Source organism: Capra hircus, chromosome 25 (genome assembly GCF_001704415.2).
Source record: "Capra hircus breed San Clemente chromosome 25, ASM170441v1, whole genome shotgun sequence".
Lineage (NCBI taxonomy): Eukaryota > Metazoa > Chordata > Mammalia > Artiodactyla > Bovidae > Capra > Capra hircus.
This window is the reverse complement of record NC_030832.1, coordinates 19,693,694-19,712,997: the sequence shown is the minus strand read 5'-3', so window position 1 is coordinate 19,712,997 and position 19,304 is coordinate 19,693,694. Positions and strand designations below refer to the sequence as shown.

The 19,304-nt window shown below is 39.3% G+C and overlaps 1 protein-coding gene across 1 annotated transcript in view; it reads right to left on the bottom strand.

Annotated features, from left to right (window-relative positions):
• Positions 1-19,304, bottom strand: part of C25H16orf52 (chromosome 25 C16orf52 homolog) — a 72,711-nt gene that overhangs the window by 5,216 nt on the left and 48,191 nt on the right. Inside the window, exon 2 of the mRNA XM_018040803.1 lies at positions 191-403. Within this exon, the coding sequence (XP_017896292.1) occupies positions 191-403 (213 nt within the window). The remainder of the gene's footprint in view (positions 1-190; positions 404-19,304) is intronic.

Here is a 19,304-nt window from a genome sequence, read left to right as displayed (position 1 = left end):
GTCTGGATGTCCTGGTCTTGTGGTGAGAATTCTGAAGAGCTGATGGGACTGCGTGGAGTCTATCTGATGGCCGTGCACAAATGGTGCTCTTTGATGATTAGAGAGTCCTTATTACTGAGACTTGAATATCTTCATAAAAATACCAGTGTGAGTGCCTTCGAGACAAATTTACTTAGCACAGGTTACTTACTTCCAGTGAATGCTATCCATCGAGCATATTTTGTGGCTTCTCTTCGCCAGTGGGAAGCCACCAACAAACCACAAGTGACAGTCAATGAAATGATTCCCATGATGATAAAAAACAGTGTGGTGACCCACTCTGGGGGAAGCCGAGGTGGGATGCATGTCCGGTCTCGCCCATGGATTGTTTGACACTGTCGCACAAGGCCTACAGTGAGTGCTCCTGGGGAGATGCAAAACACAGGAATATGTTAGTGGGTTTGGCACACCCAGGGAATAGTCCCTACCAACACCCCTTAAATCTTATTTCTCTCTGAGTGGGTCATCCCAGCACTTAATCCCACTGGGTCCTACTCTGCAGCATTCTGCTGTAGTCTGTTACGTAGAAATATTTCATTTAACATGCAAAGTAAACTTAAACAAACCCCACAAGTCATAGAAGGCAATTCATTCAGTCATTTATTACTTTTCTGGGTGCTTGAGTCAAGCACTGTTCTAGGCTCCAGGGAAATAAGTGAATAAGAGAGATGAGGTTCCTGCTCTCGCTGGGCTTATCATTCTAGCAGAAATAATTGAAACTTTTCTATTCCCAGATCTAAGTCTCACCGTATATTGTTTTGGCTGAGAAGAAACACACTTTTAAAAAAAATTAAAGGCAAACTTGAACTATTTCTAAGTGTAATATGTAGATAAAATTAAATAATGGATTAAATACTAGATACAAATTATTTTATTAAAATGTAAAAGGTCTAAGAATATTACAATATAAGCATTTTTCCATGAAATTCAAGAAAATGCTAGAAAAACTAGTAAGTTCACCTTGTTTGGTAAGTTCAACAATTTTTGTACAATGTAAAAGTACTCACATTGCTAAATCATTACTAGCATGCTTCAGCAAAAAATCATAGAGGCATCAGTGCTAATTTTTAAAACACCTCTCTCCCATTTAAATAAATGAAAGCATTTTTTGGTAAAACATTAAGTGCTATTTTTAAACAAACATGTTCTCATGTCAAACCCAAGGAACCCCTCTATCAAATTTGGGGTAAATTAATTTACAGAAATCTACACAAGGAAGATGAAAAAGTAATTATTTTATCCTTTTCCCCACTAAGAAGAACAATTAAAATGTTACTTCTGAGTAAAACTTCCTTGCTTCTCCCTTTAAGAGCAACTAAAAATGGGAAAACAGCTGCCAAAAATACAAGAAATTTCTGGAGCCACTGAAAACATAATAGATTTCTGCATCTTTTGTTGGTCTTATTTTCTCACTATGAATAACAGCTACAACAAAAAGACGTTAACCTCAAAATCACAGCACGTGCCATGAACAAGTTCCTTTGTGAGGCATTTTGGGAAGCTGCCCTTAGTGGGAGAAGACAGACCAGGGCTGGAGCTGTATATATACGTGTATATGTGGCGCTGTTGGATGGGTGCTGCTTTCCTGCAAGTTGCCTTTGCCATTAGTACATTTTTAGAAATAATCAATGTGTTTAAAGAAAACAAAGAAAAAAAAACAGCTCTGCTCTCAAAATTGAGTTGTGGTCTTTTTTTTTTCCTCTAAGGCTAAGACTGTAACTTTTCAAGAATGGAAGACAATAACTCAAATGGGCTGGACTTTTTCTCTCAAATCATCTGATAATTAGGCGCTTCCTGTGATCTCCGAAGAGGTGCAAAGAGCGTTATAATTATGGGATCATCTCCAGCAAGGTGGAGGAGGTGAGGGGGGAGAGGGGCAGAAAGTGAGCAAGCCTTCATGGTAATGCTACACTATCCGCCTCCTATAGCCGCTGTTTGGAGTGGAGTGAGTTCATAGGCTCAGTTCAAAGTTTCAGACAATCACTAACCCCCTAGATCACGGATTGAACCTGTGTCTCCTGCTCTGGCAGGCAGGCGGATTCTTTACCACTGAGCCACCAGGGAAGCCCAACCTTTTTAGTATCCTGGTAATTGCTTCAGACCAGAAAAGGGGCGACAACAGGGGTGAAGAGGTACCAGGGAGTTGCATAATTGTTCTTAAAATGAATCACTAAAAAGTTTTCTTGAAAAGGAAACTTGGGGGAGAGAGTGTGTCTTATTATGATAAGCCATTTTATAGTAATTTGGGAAATAAAGAAGGCATTCACAGCAGTGCTCAAGTACTTCTATCAGGAAACCATTCCTGATCACTCAGCAAAAAACTTCTAACAAATTACCCTCTGTAGTCACTATCTCATTTATAAAAGCTCTAATTACTGTGAGAATAGACAACAGGCAATAAAAGACCCTCTGGAAAAATTCAATATTATGAATTCTGATTACAGTAACAACTTCCCTCACTACTTAAATATTGGTACAGACACTTTCATCGGTAACTCTAAACAGCCAGCACAGTGAAATTTAAATTTGAGAATTATTCTTTGCTGGTAAATATTTGAGGCTGTAGGTTCAATACATCTCTCCTTCAAAATATTTTTGAGTATCCTTTTGTTGCCCCTCTTATTTTCCATTTATGGGCATGGCAAGGAGGACTCAAATTTAATTTTCTGCGCCTGTAGATTGTTATGCTTTCTGAGTAGGACTGCTTTTTCCTCCTCTCCTGAGAGGCACACCACACCAAGTGAATACAGAGGTAACAAGTAAGAAAATGAAAATTATAGCTTTCAGTTCAGTTCAGTTGCTCAGTCGTGTGCGACTCTTTGTGACTCCATGAACTGCAGCATGCCAGGCTTCCCTGTCCATCACCAACTCCCAGAGCTTGCTCAAACTCATGACCATTGAGTCCACTGAGATAGCTATACTTTCTAGAAATCAAATGGATATAACCTGACAGATGTTCAGCTTTGAAAGAGGAGTTATGCTCCTATATTTACAAAAGGCCTTATCACCACAAATCAAGACCAAATATTCAACAGCTATGTTCTGGAAGAAAAGAAAGCTAATACTAACAGGAAGATATACTGTATATAAAAAAATCAACTCACAAATATTTTATTGAGTGTCTCTTATGTGCTCACATTTCTATAGTGGTTTGAGATTATAAAACTAATACTCTGTCACACTTCGGTTAAAATAGATTTTTTTTTTCTTAAATTATGCAAGCCTTAGTGCAAATAGTGGTTGGTCAACATTGTTGCTAATATTCATTTTCCTAAGATTCTAGGGCAATATAATTTATATCAGAGTTACATATTTTCCATAAGCTGTCTGGATGTAGGGAACTGCAAGGGTAACTGTGCTGCTATTGTAGAATGCTATAAACTCAGGTACTGTGAGTACCCGAACTTTCACCAGGTCTTTAAATTTCATCTTTTACCTCAAAGTATTATCTCCTACCTGCAGATTCAAATCCACCACTCACACTGACTAGATAAAATCTTTTATATCCTCCAAATTCTCTGAACACACTTACAGACTGTATCACGTAATTGTGCACTTGATTTTTTAAACATAAATTTTTTATTTATCTATTATTTTTGGCTTTGCTGGGTCTTCATTGCTGTGTAGGCCTTTCTCTAGATGCAGTGTGTAGGCTTCATCATTGTGGTGGCTTCAGGGCACGCAGGCTTCAGTAGTTGGCTTCAGTAGTTGCGGGCACGCAGGCTTCAGTAGTTGGCTTCAGTAGTTGCGGGCACGCAGGCTTCAGTAGTTGGCTTCAGTAGTTGCGGGCACGCAGGCTCCAGCAGTTGTGGCTCCTGGGCTCTAGAGCACGGGAGCAATAGTTATGGCGCATGGGCTTAGTTGCTCCGTGGCATGTGAATCTTCCCAGATCAGGGATTGAACCTGTGTCTCCTGCATTAGCAGGATTCTGTATCAGTGAGCCACCAGGGAAGCCCCATGCACTTGATTTTAAGGTAGCTTCTTTTAGACCCAAACAGAAAATGAGGAAACTGAACGTTTCACTTCACTGAAAGCCCTCAGAATGGCCTGCAGCAGTGGGTGCAAAGCAGGAATTAACAAACATTTGGTGAAATTAAAAAATAAACTAAATTTAAAAATCACGCTGCATTAAGTAAATTCTCTATAGAACTCAGTGTGATTTCTTGAAGCACACTAAATTAAGCATAAACTTAGCCATTCACTAATTTTTTGCTTTATCCAACAGGTCTTCTGTTTCTTGAAGGGGTCTGTAATTCCATTTCCCAAACAGCCAATCCATCTTTACCCTGCAGCTGTTTCCTAGGTAACCAGTCTAGCCAAATAAAAGACTTGCACACATCAGGAAAAAGGAAATCAAACCAGGAACTATAGCATGCCATAGGCCTCTTAGTATCTCACCCGTGTATCAAAACACAGAAAAAGAAGTAATAATTTCCTGTGAAGTGGGGAATCTTAACTGAGGAGGCTTTTGACATCCATCATCTATGGATCCAAACACTACTGAAATGATTTAACACAGCCAGTTTGAGCACGTCTGTTGTTTGCTACAATGAGGATGATTACAAGGCATGTCATCACCACGTGGAAAAGCGGTGTTAACAGAAAATCTGAAACACAGGAGTCGTAAAGCACTAAGGCATGCATATCCACCAATCCGTCAGAGCAAACTGGGTGCAGTAACTACTCAATAAACTGGCCATAGATTGGGTTTTCCAATATAGGTTTGAATTTGAAGAAAACGGTGAAGTTATTTAACGTTTGCTATTGTCCTCTTCCATCTTCCCCTTGAATTTTCTTCCTACCTGTGTTCTCTTCATCTCATGGGCTCTCTTTGTTAGTGAAAGGTACTGGGAACTGGCCCATCCAATTGCTACCACTGAGGTGGATCTTTTACTCTACTTTCTCTCTGGGGATATAAACATCTGATCGTGGCAAGCTACCTGCTAGTAACGTAAGGGTCTTAATGATTGATAAAGGCTTAACATATTGCCCTTTTCAAGAGCATATGTTTAAGTAAGGGACAACCGAACTGAAACTTAAGAGTTTTATGTTTTAGTGACAGGTTGGCTGAGGAAATTTAGGAGAATCTGGAGGCAGGTGAGAAGAAGCCTGGTAGGGGCCCCAGTGTGGGCAGTGATATACACCTTCCTGTGTAAGTCATACCCTGGCAGCTCATACTTTAAATGAGTAGGGACACAAGCACAGAAAATAATAGCTCACAGGTAACTTAAAAACTTCACCTATTTAATTTTTTCCTCCAGAAGCACTGCTAGTAATGATTATTTTTTATCAGCTGTGATTTCTGGTTTCTACCTTAAGAAGTTGTTGTTTACTTGCAAAGTTGGGTCCGACTCTTTGCCGCCCCATGGACAGTAGCCTGCCAGGCAAGAATACTGGAGAGAGTTGCCATTTCCTTCTCCAGTGCATGAAAGTGAAAAGTAAAAGTGAAGTCACTCAGTCGTGTCCAATTCCTAGCGACCCCATGGACTGCAGCCCACCAGGCTCCTCCGTCCATGGGATTAATATTTGGGTTTATTAGGCCAGTCACCAGTGTCTGCTATAGTAAGTGTCCCTTCCTCTTACTTCCACCTGTTCTTATACCTCCCTGGCACTTCCTGTCACTGGCTGCTATTTTCTTACCATCCACCACTCTGCTATCTTCTTCACTTCTTCCCTTATCCAGCCTAGAGTCCTTGATCCATCATATTACCCCCTAACTTCTATCCTTTCATTGCACCCACCTGGCAAAAACCATAACCCAGATTCAATGTAAGTTTTGCCCTTGCACTTACCTCCACGATGCGGACGCTCAGAGCAGAGGAGTGCCACTGTAAGTTCCTATCGAGAAACCATCACTATCTCAGGACCATTATTATCCAGAAACAAATTAGATTTCCCTAATTCACCACTTCCCCATTCTCTCCTGCGCCCATTTCAAGTCCGCTGCACTCAATATGAGAACGATCCACCACCCCCTATCACTTCAGTAGATGCCTTTGTCTGTTACTTTTCAGAAAAGATAGGGGTCATCATACAGCAACTCCTTAACTGTTCACCATCAAAACTTACAAATTTATCTGCATATACTTGTTCTTTCATCTTATTGATCTTTCTACCTTTGTTTTGGATCCTATTCTCTCTTACTTTCTCTGGGAACTTGCCTAACATTATTTTCTTTCTCTTCTGGATTGCAAAAGTCTCCCCTATTTTTTAAGACCTGTTTACTTTTTATTGTTTGGCTGCACCACCTGGTGTGTGGGATCCTAATTCCCTGACCAAGGATGAAACCCATGGCCCTTGAATTAGACATGGAGAGTATTAACCACTGGACAGCCAGAGAAGCCCCCTAAGTCTCCCCTATTATAAAACAAGAACACCCCATCATGTCAAGTCATCCTCTGATCTCAACATGCCTGTGTTTCTGTCTGCTCTGCCTAGCATCTTTTGTCCCCGAGCCTGGTCAAGAGTTCCTGGCTCCACTTCCCTGAGTTTTGTTCACCCTTAAATCTACTGTAGCTTGGCTTTTACCCCAACCACCCCCTGGCACAGCTCTTGCCAGGCTCATTCATCTACTCTGCTGACTTTGATAGATATTTCTAAGTCTTTTCTTAATATTTTAGCAGCATCTGATATAACTTCGTTTCCTCTGGTTTTAGTGGCTCCATATTCTATTTATTTTCCTCCTGCCTCTCTGGTTTTTCGTTCTCTTTTTTCGCAGGCACTTTTTTTCTCAGCCATGGTGTTTCTTAGGGATCTTTGCTGGATCCTGTTTTTCTTCTACACATAGTTTCCTCGATTAAGTCCAAGTCGCTTACAAAAGTCTGGATGATATTGCTTCTTTTTTCCTTTTTCTTCATATTTGGTGTTCAAGTTCTTAAGTTAATTCTTAAATCATCTCTAACAAGCATGAGCACACCAGGCTTTCATATATGCTGTTCCCTCTGCTTAAACTACTCTTTCAAACGGTTACTACCTACAATTCCAAATCCCAGTCACAGTTTATAAGTCACTTCTGGGAAGGCTTCCTCGACAAGCTCATACATTCCCACTCCGGGTGCATCGCTCCTCTATGCTTTCATGACCCCAGTCATAGCATCATAACTGTTTCTTTATTGAACTTGAGGGAAATCCTAAATTTATAGCCAGTAGGTCAGAAATACCCCCTCACCCCAAACTTGTGGCACTGTCTGAATTAGGGGCAATCTTGTGGAAGACAGAGCCCTTAATGTGTGGGATCTGTGCTAACTCTAGGTGGCTACTGTCAGAATTGAAGTGTATTACAGTGTTCTCGGGAGTTAGAATACATACATTTACACAAAAACTTGTATATGAATATCCAAAGCATTATTCATAATAACAAGGAAAGTGGAAACAACCCAAATGTCCACCAACTGATAGACAAAATCCATAGAATATTATTCAGAAATTTTTTTAAAAAGTACTAACACAAGCAACATGTATGAACCCTATGTTAAGTAAACAACAACAAAAAAGCCAGACACAAAAGGCTATCAGTCAGTTTAGTTCAGTCGCTCAGTCGTGTCCGACTCTTTGTGACCCCATGAATACCAAAGGCTATATGGTATATTATTCCATGCATATGAAATATAATAAATAGGTAAATCCACAGAGACAGAGATTAGTTGCTGCCAGGGGCTAGGGTAGGAGAAATTGGAAAGTTCGGGGTTTCTTTTTCCTGGGCTGATGCAAATACTCTGAAACTAGATATTGGCAATGACTGCACAGCGTTATGAATATACTAAAAATCACTGAATTGTACACTTTAAAATGATGGATTTTATCTCAAACAGATTAGATTTACCAACAGATTAACCAACTTAATTTCAACAGTATACCAAAATTTTCGCCCCAATATCCCTCTATTACCTCCCTTTCTTTTGTACTTATTACCATGTAAATTACATCTTTATACATTGTAAGCCCATCAACACAGTTTCATAATTATTACCCCATTTTAAAGAGAAAAAGAGGACTTCCCAGTTAGCTCAGTGGTAAAAGAATCTGCCTGCCAATGCAGGGGACACAGGTTCAATCCCTGGTCCAGGAAAATCCCACATGCTGCTGAGCAACTAAGCTTGTGCACCACAACTACTGAAGTCCAAGAGCCTAGAGCCTGTGCTCCACAAGAGAAGCGACTGCAATGCAAAGCCTGCGCACTGCACCTAGAGAACAGCCCCCACTTGCTGCAACTGAAGAAGGCCCACACAAAGCAATAAAGACCCAGCGCAGCCTAAATAAATAAATAAGCCTTTTGAAGAGGAAAGGATTACTAGCAAAAAGACATTTATACTGACTTTTACTTTTACTTCTGTAGTTACTTTTACTGGTGGATTTCTTCAAGTGGATTCAAAACAGTGCCTCATGCCCTTTTATTTCAATTTGAAGAAAACTCCCCTCAGTATTTCTTACAGGACAAGTCTGTCTGTGATGAATTTTCTCAGTTTTTATTTTTTTAAGAATATCTTGATTTCTCCTTTGTTTCTGAAGGATAGTTTTGCAGAATTTTTAGTTGACAGTCTGTTTCTTGTAGCGTTTTGAATGTGTCATCCCACTGCTCTCTGGCCTCATGATTTCTGATGAGAAGTCAGTTGCTAATGGTTTTGAGGATCCCTTGTACATGAGGATTCACTTTTCCCCTGCTGTTTTCAAGATGCTCTTCATGTCTTTGGATTGTTTGACTACGATGTAGCTAGGTGTGAATTACTTTGAGTCTATCCTGCTTGGAATTTGTTGAGATTCTTCAATGTGGAGATTAAAGTTTTTCCATTAAACCTGGAGAGATTTTGGTCATTATTTCTTCAAATATTCTTAAAGTTCCTTCTCTGTCCCCCTTCTGAGACCTGTTATGTGTGTGCTAGAATACAATATTCCCCCCTTAACCACAGTTTTGTTTTCCAGTTTGTTACCTGCAGTCGATCGCAGTCCAAAAATATTAAATGGAAAATTCCAGAAGTAAATGATTCTAAACTAAATAAAACTGTTCAAATTTTGGGGGGTCACAAAGAGTCAAACACGACTGAGCGACTGAACAACAAAATGAAATAATTAGTTTTAAATTGTGAGCTGTTTTGAGTAGCATGATGAAATCTCATGCCATCTGTCTCTGGCCCACCTAGGACACGAATCATCCCGTTGTCCAGTGGGTACACACTGTGTGGGCTACCGCCTGTTAGTCACTTGTTGTTCAGTCACTAAGTCATGTCTAACTCTTTGTGACTCCATGGACTGCAACATGCTAGGCTTCCCTGTCCTTCACCATCTCCCAGAGCTTGCTCAAACTCATGTCCAGTAAGTCGATGATGCCATCCAACCGCCTCATCCTCTGTTGTCCCGTTTTCCTACTTTGCCAGCATCAGGGTATTTTCCAATGAGACGGCTCTTTGCATCAGGTAGCAAAAGTACTGGAGTAGCCAAAGTACTGGAGCTTCTGCATCAGCATCAGTCCTTCCAATGAATATTCAGGGTTGATTTCCTTTAGGATTTTTGGTCATGTAAGTTATCCAACAGACTCTTGAGGTATCCCAGTGCTTCTGTTCAGGAACCCTTATTTTACTTAATAATAGCCCCAAAGTACAAGACTAGTGACGCTGGCAATTAGGCTATGCCAAAGTGAAACCATAAAGAACTTATTTTACGTGAAAGGTGACAGTTTTCAGTAAGAAAAACAGTTGTATGCCGAGATTGCTAAGATCTATAGTACAAATGAATCTTCTATCTGTGAACTGTGAAGATGGAAAAAGAAATTCATGCTATTTTTGCTGTTGTACCCCAAGCTGCGTAAGTTATGGCCACAATGTGTTAAGTACTTAGCTAAGATGGAAAAGGCATTCAACGTGTAGGTGGAAGACATGCCAATTGATGGCAATGTGTTACATCAGAAAGCATAGAGTCTATAGGAAAACATCAGCAAAGGAGTCCCTAAAACAAATGATACCAAGCCATTTACTGCCAGTAAAGGATGACTACATAGCTTCAGGAATAGGTCTGGATGGAAGAATATACAAACTATTAAAGAAGTTGTATCTGCAAATGAAGAATCCACTGCCACATTTCTGGCAGTGTTGAAGTTAAAGACAGAGATCACATTCACATAACTTTTATTCAATATATTGTTATAATTGTTCTCTTTTAGTTCTTGTTTTTAAGCTCTTACTCTGCCTTATTTACAAAAACTTTATCATAGGTATTTTTGTATAGGGAAAAACATAGTATAGAGGGTTGAGTACTACCTGCAGTTTCCAGCATTTACTGGGGGTCTTGGAACATACCCCCTCATAGGGGAGAAAAGGCAGGAACTACTGCATTTCCCTTACTGAAGTATAAGAGCTCTTTAAATATTAAAGAAATCAGCTATTTATCTGTGATTTGAGCTACAGATTTTACCTGAGATATCCTGAGAACTCCTGCTTTTTCCTAGAGATAGGTTTACCTTCAAAACTTGCTTCTTGTCAAAGAGATGATCAGACCTAAAGAGTAACGATCAATTACACTTGGCAAGAATAGTGTTTCTTAAATCCTGGAATTATTTTCTTTTGGAGTTTAATATTTTAAATCACCACATAAAGCCTCTGGTGCTAGAGATATAGCGAAGTATGCTATTTAAAGACCACAAGGCAGAGTAGAGGAACACAAGCAGAACCCAAGTCAATTCACTTTACTTACTCTAGCTTAAGAGAGGATTTCCTTTTAACTTCCAAAATTAAAGTGTTTGAAAATACTTCCAGAGTGCTTTCTTTCCAAAGCAAACTCTCTGGCCACAAAACAGATGTAAACAACCTCAATCAATAAATCAATAAAACAGAATCAAATAACCTCAACAGATCAAATGTATATATGATGGCATTAGAAATCAATAGAAATAATGGATTAAGAATTAGAACTTTTTAGAAAGTTAAAAAATAATTTTCTAATTAGAAAAGAATTAAGATAGATCCCTGTTAATACCCTGTATCAAAATAAGATAGCAGAAATATAGAAATTAAAACCATAAAATGAAAAGAAAAAAAATAGGGGCTTCCCTGGTGGCTTAGTGGTGAAGCATCCACCTGCCAATGTAAGAGACATGAGTTCAATCCCTGGTTCAGGAAGATCCCATGTGTCCCGGAGAAACTAAGCCTGTGTGCCACAACTATTGAGCCTGTACTCTGGAGCCCAAGAGCCACAACTCCTGAGCCCACATGCTGCAACTTCTGAAGCCCACGTATCCTAGAATCTGCATTCAACAAGAAAAGCCACAGCAATGAGGAGGAACCACAACAAACAGTAGTCCTTGCTCATCACAACTAGAGAAATGCCCGCACAGCAGCAAAGACCCAGCACAACCAAAAAGAAACAAATAAATAAAAGTATTTTTTAAAAAAGGAAAATATACTAGTTGACTGTGTGGTCTTAGGAATGGGGAAGACTCTTCAACTATATACGCAAAATCAGACTCTATAAAGAAAAAGATCACGATTGTAATTTAAAAGTAAACAATAACCACTGTGTAATACATATGAAGGGGTAATATTCTTTATATATAGCGAGTCCTTTCAAATTAATATGAAATCGAACATCAAAATTGAAAAATGGACAAAGGATATGAATAAGCAATTCATATAAGATGGCATACAGGATATCTAAAGTATATATACTTTAAAGTTCATGCTTTCCAGTAACCAAAGAAATGCAGACCAAAACAATATTTCTATTTTTTGGCTACAGCAAAAATAAAAAATATTAAAAAAAAACACGAAACACCAAGTTGAGGAGGTGAAGTAAGATATTCTTCAATAAGACAAATTTCTAAACGTATTCTTCAGGGCAATTTGGCAACACATATCAAGACCTTCAAAAATATATCCGTATCTTCCGATCTAATACATACAAGAATTTAGAATACAGTAAAGGTGGCATTTCAAAATATCAGGGAAAAAAAAAGTGCCCATCAATGAATAGCACTGGGGCAATGCCCATTACTGGGGGAAAACATAAAGCTAAATATTTAAAATTATGGATAAAAATAAATTCAAAATGTTATATATAGCTAAATATAAAAAAAGAAACAAACCCCAAAACTACAACCCTGAAGACTTAAAAAAAAAAAAGACACAAAACCATCAGCTCATAAAGAAAAAAGATAAACAAAACTTTAGGGACTTCCCCCACCACGGTGGTGCAATGGTTAACAATTTGCTTTGCAACGTAGATGACACAGGTTTGATCCCTGGTCATGGAACCAAGATTCTACATGCTGCAGAGCAAACAAGCCTGCGTGTGGCAACTACTGAACCCGAGCGCCACAACTAGAGAGTCTGTTCGCCATCAATGAAAGATACATATACACAATGCAGTATTACTCAGCCGTTAAAAAGAATTCATTTGAATCAGTTCTGATGAGATGGATGAAACTGGAGCCAATTACACAGAGTGAAGTAAGCCAGAAAGAAAAACACCAATACAGTATACTAACACATATATATGGAATTTAGGAAGATGGCAATGACGACCCTGTATGCAAGACAGGAAAAAAGACACAGATGTGTATAACGGACTATTGGACTCAGAGGGAGAGGGAGAGGGTGGGATGATTTGGGAGAATGGGAATTCTAACATGTATACTGTCATGTAAGAATTGAATTGCCAGTCCATGTCTGACGTAGGGTGCAGCATGCTTGGGGCTGGTGCATGGGGATGACCCAGAGAGATGTTGTGGGGAGGGAGGTGGGAGGGGGGTTCATGTTTGGGAACGCATGTAAGAATTAAAGATTTTAAAATTTAAAAAATAAAAAAAAAATTAAAAAATTAAAAAAAAATAAAGAAAGATACCACGTGACACAACTAAGACCTGACACAACCAAATAAATAAATATTTCAAAAAACTTTTAAACTTCTTTATGACAAAAGAAACCATAAATAATAATGAAAAATAAATCTGAAAAACCAAAATGAGGCTGGGAGAAAATATTTTCAACTATATGACAGTTTAATATTTGGAATATATGAAAAAGTACCAGCAATCAATGAGGAAAAGTTAAATACTTCAAGTATACAAACAGAAGCGTGGCCAATAAGATGAAAAGATGTTCAGGGAATTCCCTGGCAGTCCGTTGGTTGGAACTCCGAGTTTTCACTGCCAAGGGCCTAGGTTTTATCCCTGGTCAGGGAACTAAGATCCCACATGACTTCAGCGTGGCTAGAAAAAAAGCTCAATTTCATAAAAAACAAATACAAATTAAGATAAAATACCATGTTTTGGCCATTAAATTGGTAAAAACTAAGAAAATTTGTATTATCCAGTACTGGAAAAGGTATGGGGAAGTGAATACTATTTTACACACTGTTGGGATGGTGGGAAGAAAATTGGTACAGTCTTTTGGGAGACCAATTTGAAATAATAACAGCAACCACATCAGTTAATGCTTATGTAGTAATGTCCCAGGTACTATTCTAAGGGCTTAAGATAAACTAGCTTGTTTCATCTCTTTATGATACTATGTGTGTGTTGCTTAGTTGTGTCTGACTCTTTGCAACCCCATGGACTATAACCTCTGTCCATGGAATTCTCCAGGTAAGGATATTGGAGTGAGTAGCCATTCCCTTCTCCAGGGTATTTTCCTAACCCAAGGATAGAATCCGGGTCTCCCGTATTGCAGGCAGATACTTTACCATCTGAGCCACCAGATCTGAGTCCCTATAATACTATGAGGTAAGTACTATTATTTCTCTAGCTTATAGATGAAAAAACTGAGCCACAGAGATGTTGTGTAAAATCATACACAAAGATGTGGAACATAGGAAGTTTGTTCTAGACTGTTATCCATTATGCTATATTATAGGGCTTCCCAGGTGGCTCAGCAGTAGACTCCGCCTGTCAATGCAGGAGATGTGAGTTCGATCCCTGGGTCAAGAAGACCCCTGGAGAAGGAAATGGCAATCCACTCTATTATTCTTGCCTGGGAAATCCCATGGGCAGAGGAGCCTGGCAGGCTACAGTCCATGGGGTCACAAAACAGTTGGACGCGACTGAGTGAATAAACAACAACAAAATGCTATAATTGTACAGCAGTAGCAGCCTTGGAAATACACTGCTCAGATTTCCCTTGAAAACACCTTGAAGTTTAACTCCAAAATGCAGTTAGCCTACAGCTGTTAGTACTTTTTAAGAGTTACCTCATTTTTCAACAAGCCGTTTTTTTTCTCAGAAGCCTCTGGTCAATGCGGAGCATGAAGGAGTTCGAGGGCCTAGCCATTTCTGTCCAACACAGCACTATTCCTCTAAAAGGTAATCTTTACTTCAGAGTGTCCCACTGAGTTGGCGGACTCTGACAGATCTGTATCATGCTCTGACCACTGTCTCTCACCTTTCGTGTCTGTTCCCTTGTTTTTCACAAGCACAATTCTCAAATACTATTTGCAGTTCTAATTCCGTCTCAGCCGTCAGCTTCCCAGAGGACCCAACTGATACAATTGCCTTTCTAGCAGAATTTTAAGCAAAGCTGCCTTTTACCCAGCAGTTTCATTTTTACATATGTAATCCAGAGAAAATTCCGCATCTATCAAGAAAAAGGTACAGACACACACTGTAGAATACTGAAATGAATGAGATAATTCTGTGCATACTAATGTGGAAAGATTTCTTAAGACATCACGAGAAAAAAGCAAACCATAGAACAATACGTATCATGAGATTCATTTATTTAAAATGCATATTTCTGTAAGTACACATATACGTAGACGCATAGGAAACTGAGTAACCACTCTTACTTCTGGAAAGGAAAGATGGAGTGGGGCGGGGTGGGAAAGTTAGATATGAGCAAGAAAACCTGTATTTTCTTTTTTTTCTGGCCACGCTGCATGGTTTGCAGGATTTTAGTTCCTCTCTTCAGGGACTGAATGTGGGCCCCAGCAGTGAAAGAGCCGAGTCCTAACCATTGGACTGCCAGGGAATTTTCTTAGTTTTCATCTTAAAATTTAAAATGCATTCACATACAGTTGATCCTCATTATTTGTGGATTTCATACTTGCAAATATGCTCACTCATTAAAATTTATTTGTAACCTTCACATCAACAGTTGAGAGGCACTTTAGTGGGCATCCAAAGAAAACAGCATGTGTGCAGGATGGCAAAAAGCTGAGTCACCTGACATACACATTTTCAGTTGAAGTCAAACTAGGTGATGCTCTGCCTTGTTTCAGCTCTCATATGGAAAACAAGTGTCCTTTCCATGGTCTCTTTATGCTATGATTTTACATTTGTGAGGTGTTTATTGGCGATTTTACTGTTCACTTTTTAATTTTTTTGGCTGTGCTTCAGGGCACATAGGGTCTTAGTTCCTTGACCAGGGACCAAATTGGCATCCCCTACATTGGAACTGCAGTCCTAACCACTAGACCCCCAGGGAAGTCCAGAATTGGCTGTTTAAAATGGCCCCCAAGTATAATGCCCAAGTGCTGCCTAGTGTTCCTAAGCAAGGCTAAGTGTTCCTAAGTGTTCCTAAGGAAGGCTGTGGTGTGACTTTCAGAGAAAAAACATGTGTCAGATACACTCTGTTCAGACATGAGTTATAGTGCTGTTGGCACCATATTATTATATATTATTAGTAGTGTATGGAGAAGGCAATGGCAACCCCCTCCAGTACTCTTGCCTGGAAAATGCCATGGATGGAGCAGCCTGGTAGGCTGCAGTCCCTGGGGGTTGCTAAGAGTTGAGCACGACTGAGCGACTTCACTTTCACTTTTTACTTCCATGCATTGGAGGAGGAAATGGCAACCCACTCCAGTATTCTTGCCTGGAGAATCCCAGGGACAGAGGAGCCCAGTGGGCTGTTGTCTATGGGGTCGCACAGAGTCGGACACGACTGAAGCGACTTAGCAGCAGCAGTAGTGTATAATATTTGTATATTAATATATCATTGATTTATTGAATCCTTAACAAGTCTTTTGGAGAAGGCGATGGCACCCCACTCCAGTACTCTTGCCTGGAAAACCCCAGGGACAGGGGAGCCTGGTGGGCTGCAGTCCATGGGGTCTTGAAGAGTCGGACACAACTGAGCAACTTCACTTTCACTTTTCCCTTTCATGTATTGGAGAAGGAAATGGCAACCTACTCCAGTGTTCTTGCCTGGAGAATCCCAGGGATGGGGGAGCCTGGTGGGTGGCTGTCTATGGGGTCGCACAGAGTCGGACACGACTAAAGCGACTTAGCGGCAGCAAGGTGTCTTTAAACAGAAACACGAAACTAGGTAATGAATTGACTGGTTGATGAAATGTGACCACAGGCTCACAGTAACCTAACCCTTAGGGGACAGTGATCCACTATTCACTAATCCAGCATTTGGAGTGACTTTACAGAACATAACTACCAAATGAGAATTAAATCAAAGTTTAAAAAAAAAAAGGCACAGGAGTTATGTTAACCAGAGTCCATTAAAAATAGAAAAATAAAGTCCTCAACAGGGGTCGTGTCCTTTTAGTTCTCCTGTGCATTCAAATTCCACATCCCTGACCTTTCTACTTTTCACGTGGTGATAACAGAGCTGTCTGGACTTTTCTAAACTTAAGTTTTTCTTCACAAGGCCCCAAATAAAAGAATTAAACAAATCAAAACAAATTACTACTGACAACCTAGGTTCATTCAACAAGATTGAAGATTTTATTATGAAAATGACATCTTGGTCAGCTTGAACCTGAACCAATATATTAGCCACTAGACATATTTGGTTATTAAGAACCTGAAATACGTCTATCATAACATTTTTTAAACACTAACCAAAAATCTTTTTAAATTTAAGAAATGCAGAGGGCAGACAAATTTTTATTTTCAGGATCCAATAACTATTCACTTTTGTTGTTGTTGAGTCACTAAGTCACGTCTGACTCTTTGCGACTCAGTGGACTATAGCATGCCATGCCCCTGATTCTACTATCTTCTGGAGTTTGCTCAAATTCATGTCCATTGAGGCAGTGAAGCTATCTAACTATCTCATCCTCTGCTGCCCCCTTTTCCTTTTGCCTTCAATCTTTCTCAGTATCAGAGTCTTTTCCAGTGAGTCAGCTTGTCGCATCAGGTGGCCAAAGTATTGGAGCTTCAGCTTCAGCATTAGTCCTTTCAACGAATATTAAGGACTGATTTCCTTTAGGATGGACTGGTTGGATCTCCTTGCAGGCCAAAGGAGTCCCAAGAGTCTTCTACAGCATCACAATTCAAAAACATCAATTCTTTGGCACTCAGCCTTCTTTACGGTCTAATTCTCACAACCATACACGACTACTGGAAAAATCATAGCTTTGACTATATGGACCTTTGTTGGCAAAGTGATGTCTCTGCTTTTTAATATGCTTTCTAGGTTGGTCACAGTTTTCCTTGCAAGGAGCAAGCATCTTTTAATTTCATGGCTGCAGTCACTGTCTGCAGTGATTTTGGAGCCCAGGAAAAGAAAATTGGTCAGTTTCCACTTTCTCCCCTTCTAATTGCCATGATATGGTGGGACCAGATGCTATGATCTTAGTTTTATTTTAATCTTTTTAAATTATGAAAGTATGATAATACATTTATAGGAGACTTGGAAGATACAGAACAAGGTTACATATAGTTCCACTATATATTACAATTGCTTTTAAGTAGATAAATTAAGATTTTTAGTTGGAATTTCAATAACAAACTCTCAAAAATTAATAGAAGCAATATACAGAGAAGTAGAAGGATACAGTTGATGTGAAAAGCACTGTGAACCAATTCAACATAATTAACACTTATACAATCTTCGCACAACAGCAGGATACACATTCTACTCAAGTACCCACAGACTGTAAACTAGGAGACACTGGATCATATCCAGGGACATAAAACAAGGTGCAAAAATTTCATGGTCTAAAGGTACTGACTGGGAAAGGAGTATGTCAAGGCTGTATATTGTCACCCTACTGATTTAACCTATATGAAGAGTACATCATGCAAAATGCCAGGCTGGATGAAGCACAAGCTGGAATTAAGATTGCCGGAAGAAATATCAATAACCTCAAATATGCAGATGACACTACCCTTATGGCAGAAAGCAAAGAGGAACTATAGAGCCTCTTGATGAAGGTGAAAGAGGAGAGTAAAAAAGTTGGCTTAAAACTCAACATTCAAAAAACTAAGATTATGGCATCTGGTCCCACCACTTCATGGCAAATAGATGAGGAAACAATGGAAACAGTGACAGACTTCATTTTCTTGGGCTTCAAAATCACAGCAGATGGTGACTGCAGCCATGAAAGTAAAAGATGCTTGCTCCGTGGAAGAAAAGCTATGACAAACCCAGAGAACATATTAAAAAGCAGAGACACTACCTGGCCGACAAAGGTCCATATAGTCAAAGCTATGGTTTTTTCAGTAGTCATGTATGGATGTGAGAGTTGGACCATAAAGAAAGCTGAGTGCTGAAGAATTGATGCTTTTGAACTGTGGTGTTGGAGAAGACTCTTGAGAGTCCCTTGGACTGCAAGGAGATCCAACCAGTCCATCCTAAAGGAAATCAGTCCTGAATATTCATTGGAAGGACTGATGCTGAAGCTGAAGCTCTGAAGTATTGGAATTCTCCAATCAGTTCCACCTGATGTGAAGAACTGGCTCATTGGCAAAGACTGATGCTGGGAAAGACTGAAGGCAGGAGGAGAAGGGGATGACAGAGGGTAAGATGGCTGATGACACCACCGACTTGATGGACATGAGTTTGAACAAGCTCTGGGAGTTGGTGACGGACAGGGAAGCCTGTTTTGCTGCAGTTCATGGGATTGCAAAAAGTCGGACATAACTGAGCAACTGAACTGAACTGAGAAAGATACTGAAATCATAGAGCCAGTTCTCTTATCATCATGGAATTATGTTAGAGATCAATATCAAAAGATATTTGAAAATAACCCACATATTTTCAAGTCAATGTGACATTTACCAAGAGAATTTTTGACTTAGTTATTCAAAGCCTTAATTTAGACTGAAAAAACCAGAAGGTAATTGCAGAGAAGAAAGCATTTAAATGAGAAATTAGTATCAAAATGAGAAATTAATATTAAAAATAATTTAAACAATATCCCATGCATTTGGAAATTAAATATCCAATTTAAGTAACGGGTGTTTCTAAGAAGTGATAATAAGGAAAATTAGGAAATATCTGTAAAAGAATAAAAATGAAGAGAATTTATCAGAATTTGCTGCATGTAGCTGAAACTGCTCAATGCAATTAAATATAATATGGAGTCTTGAATACGGTATGAAAACAAGT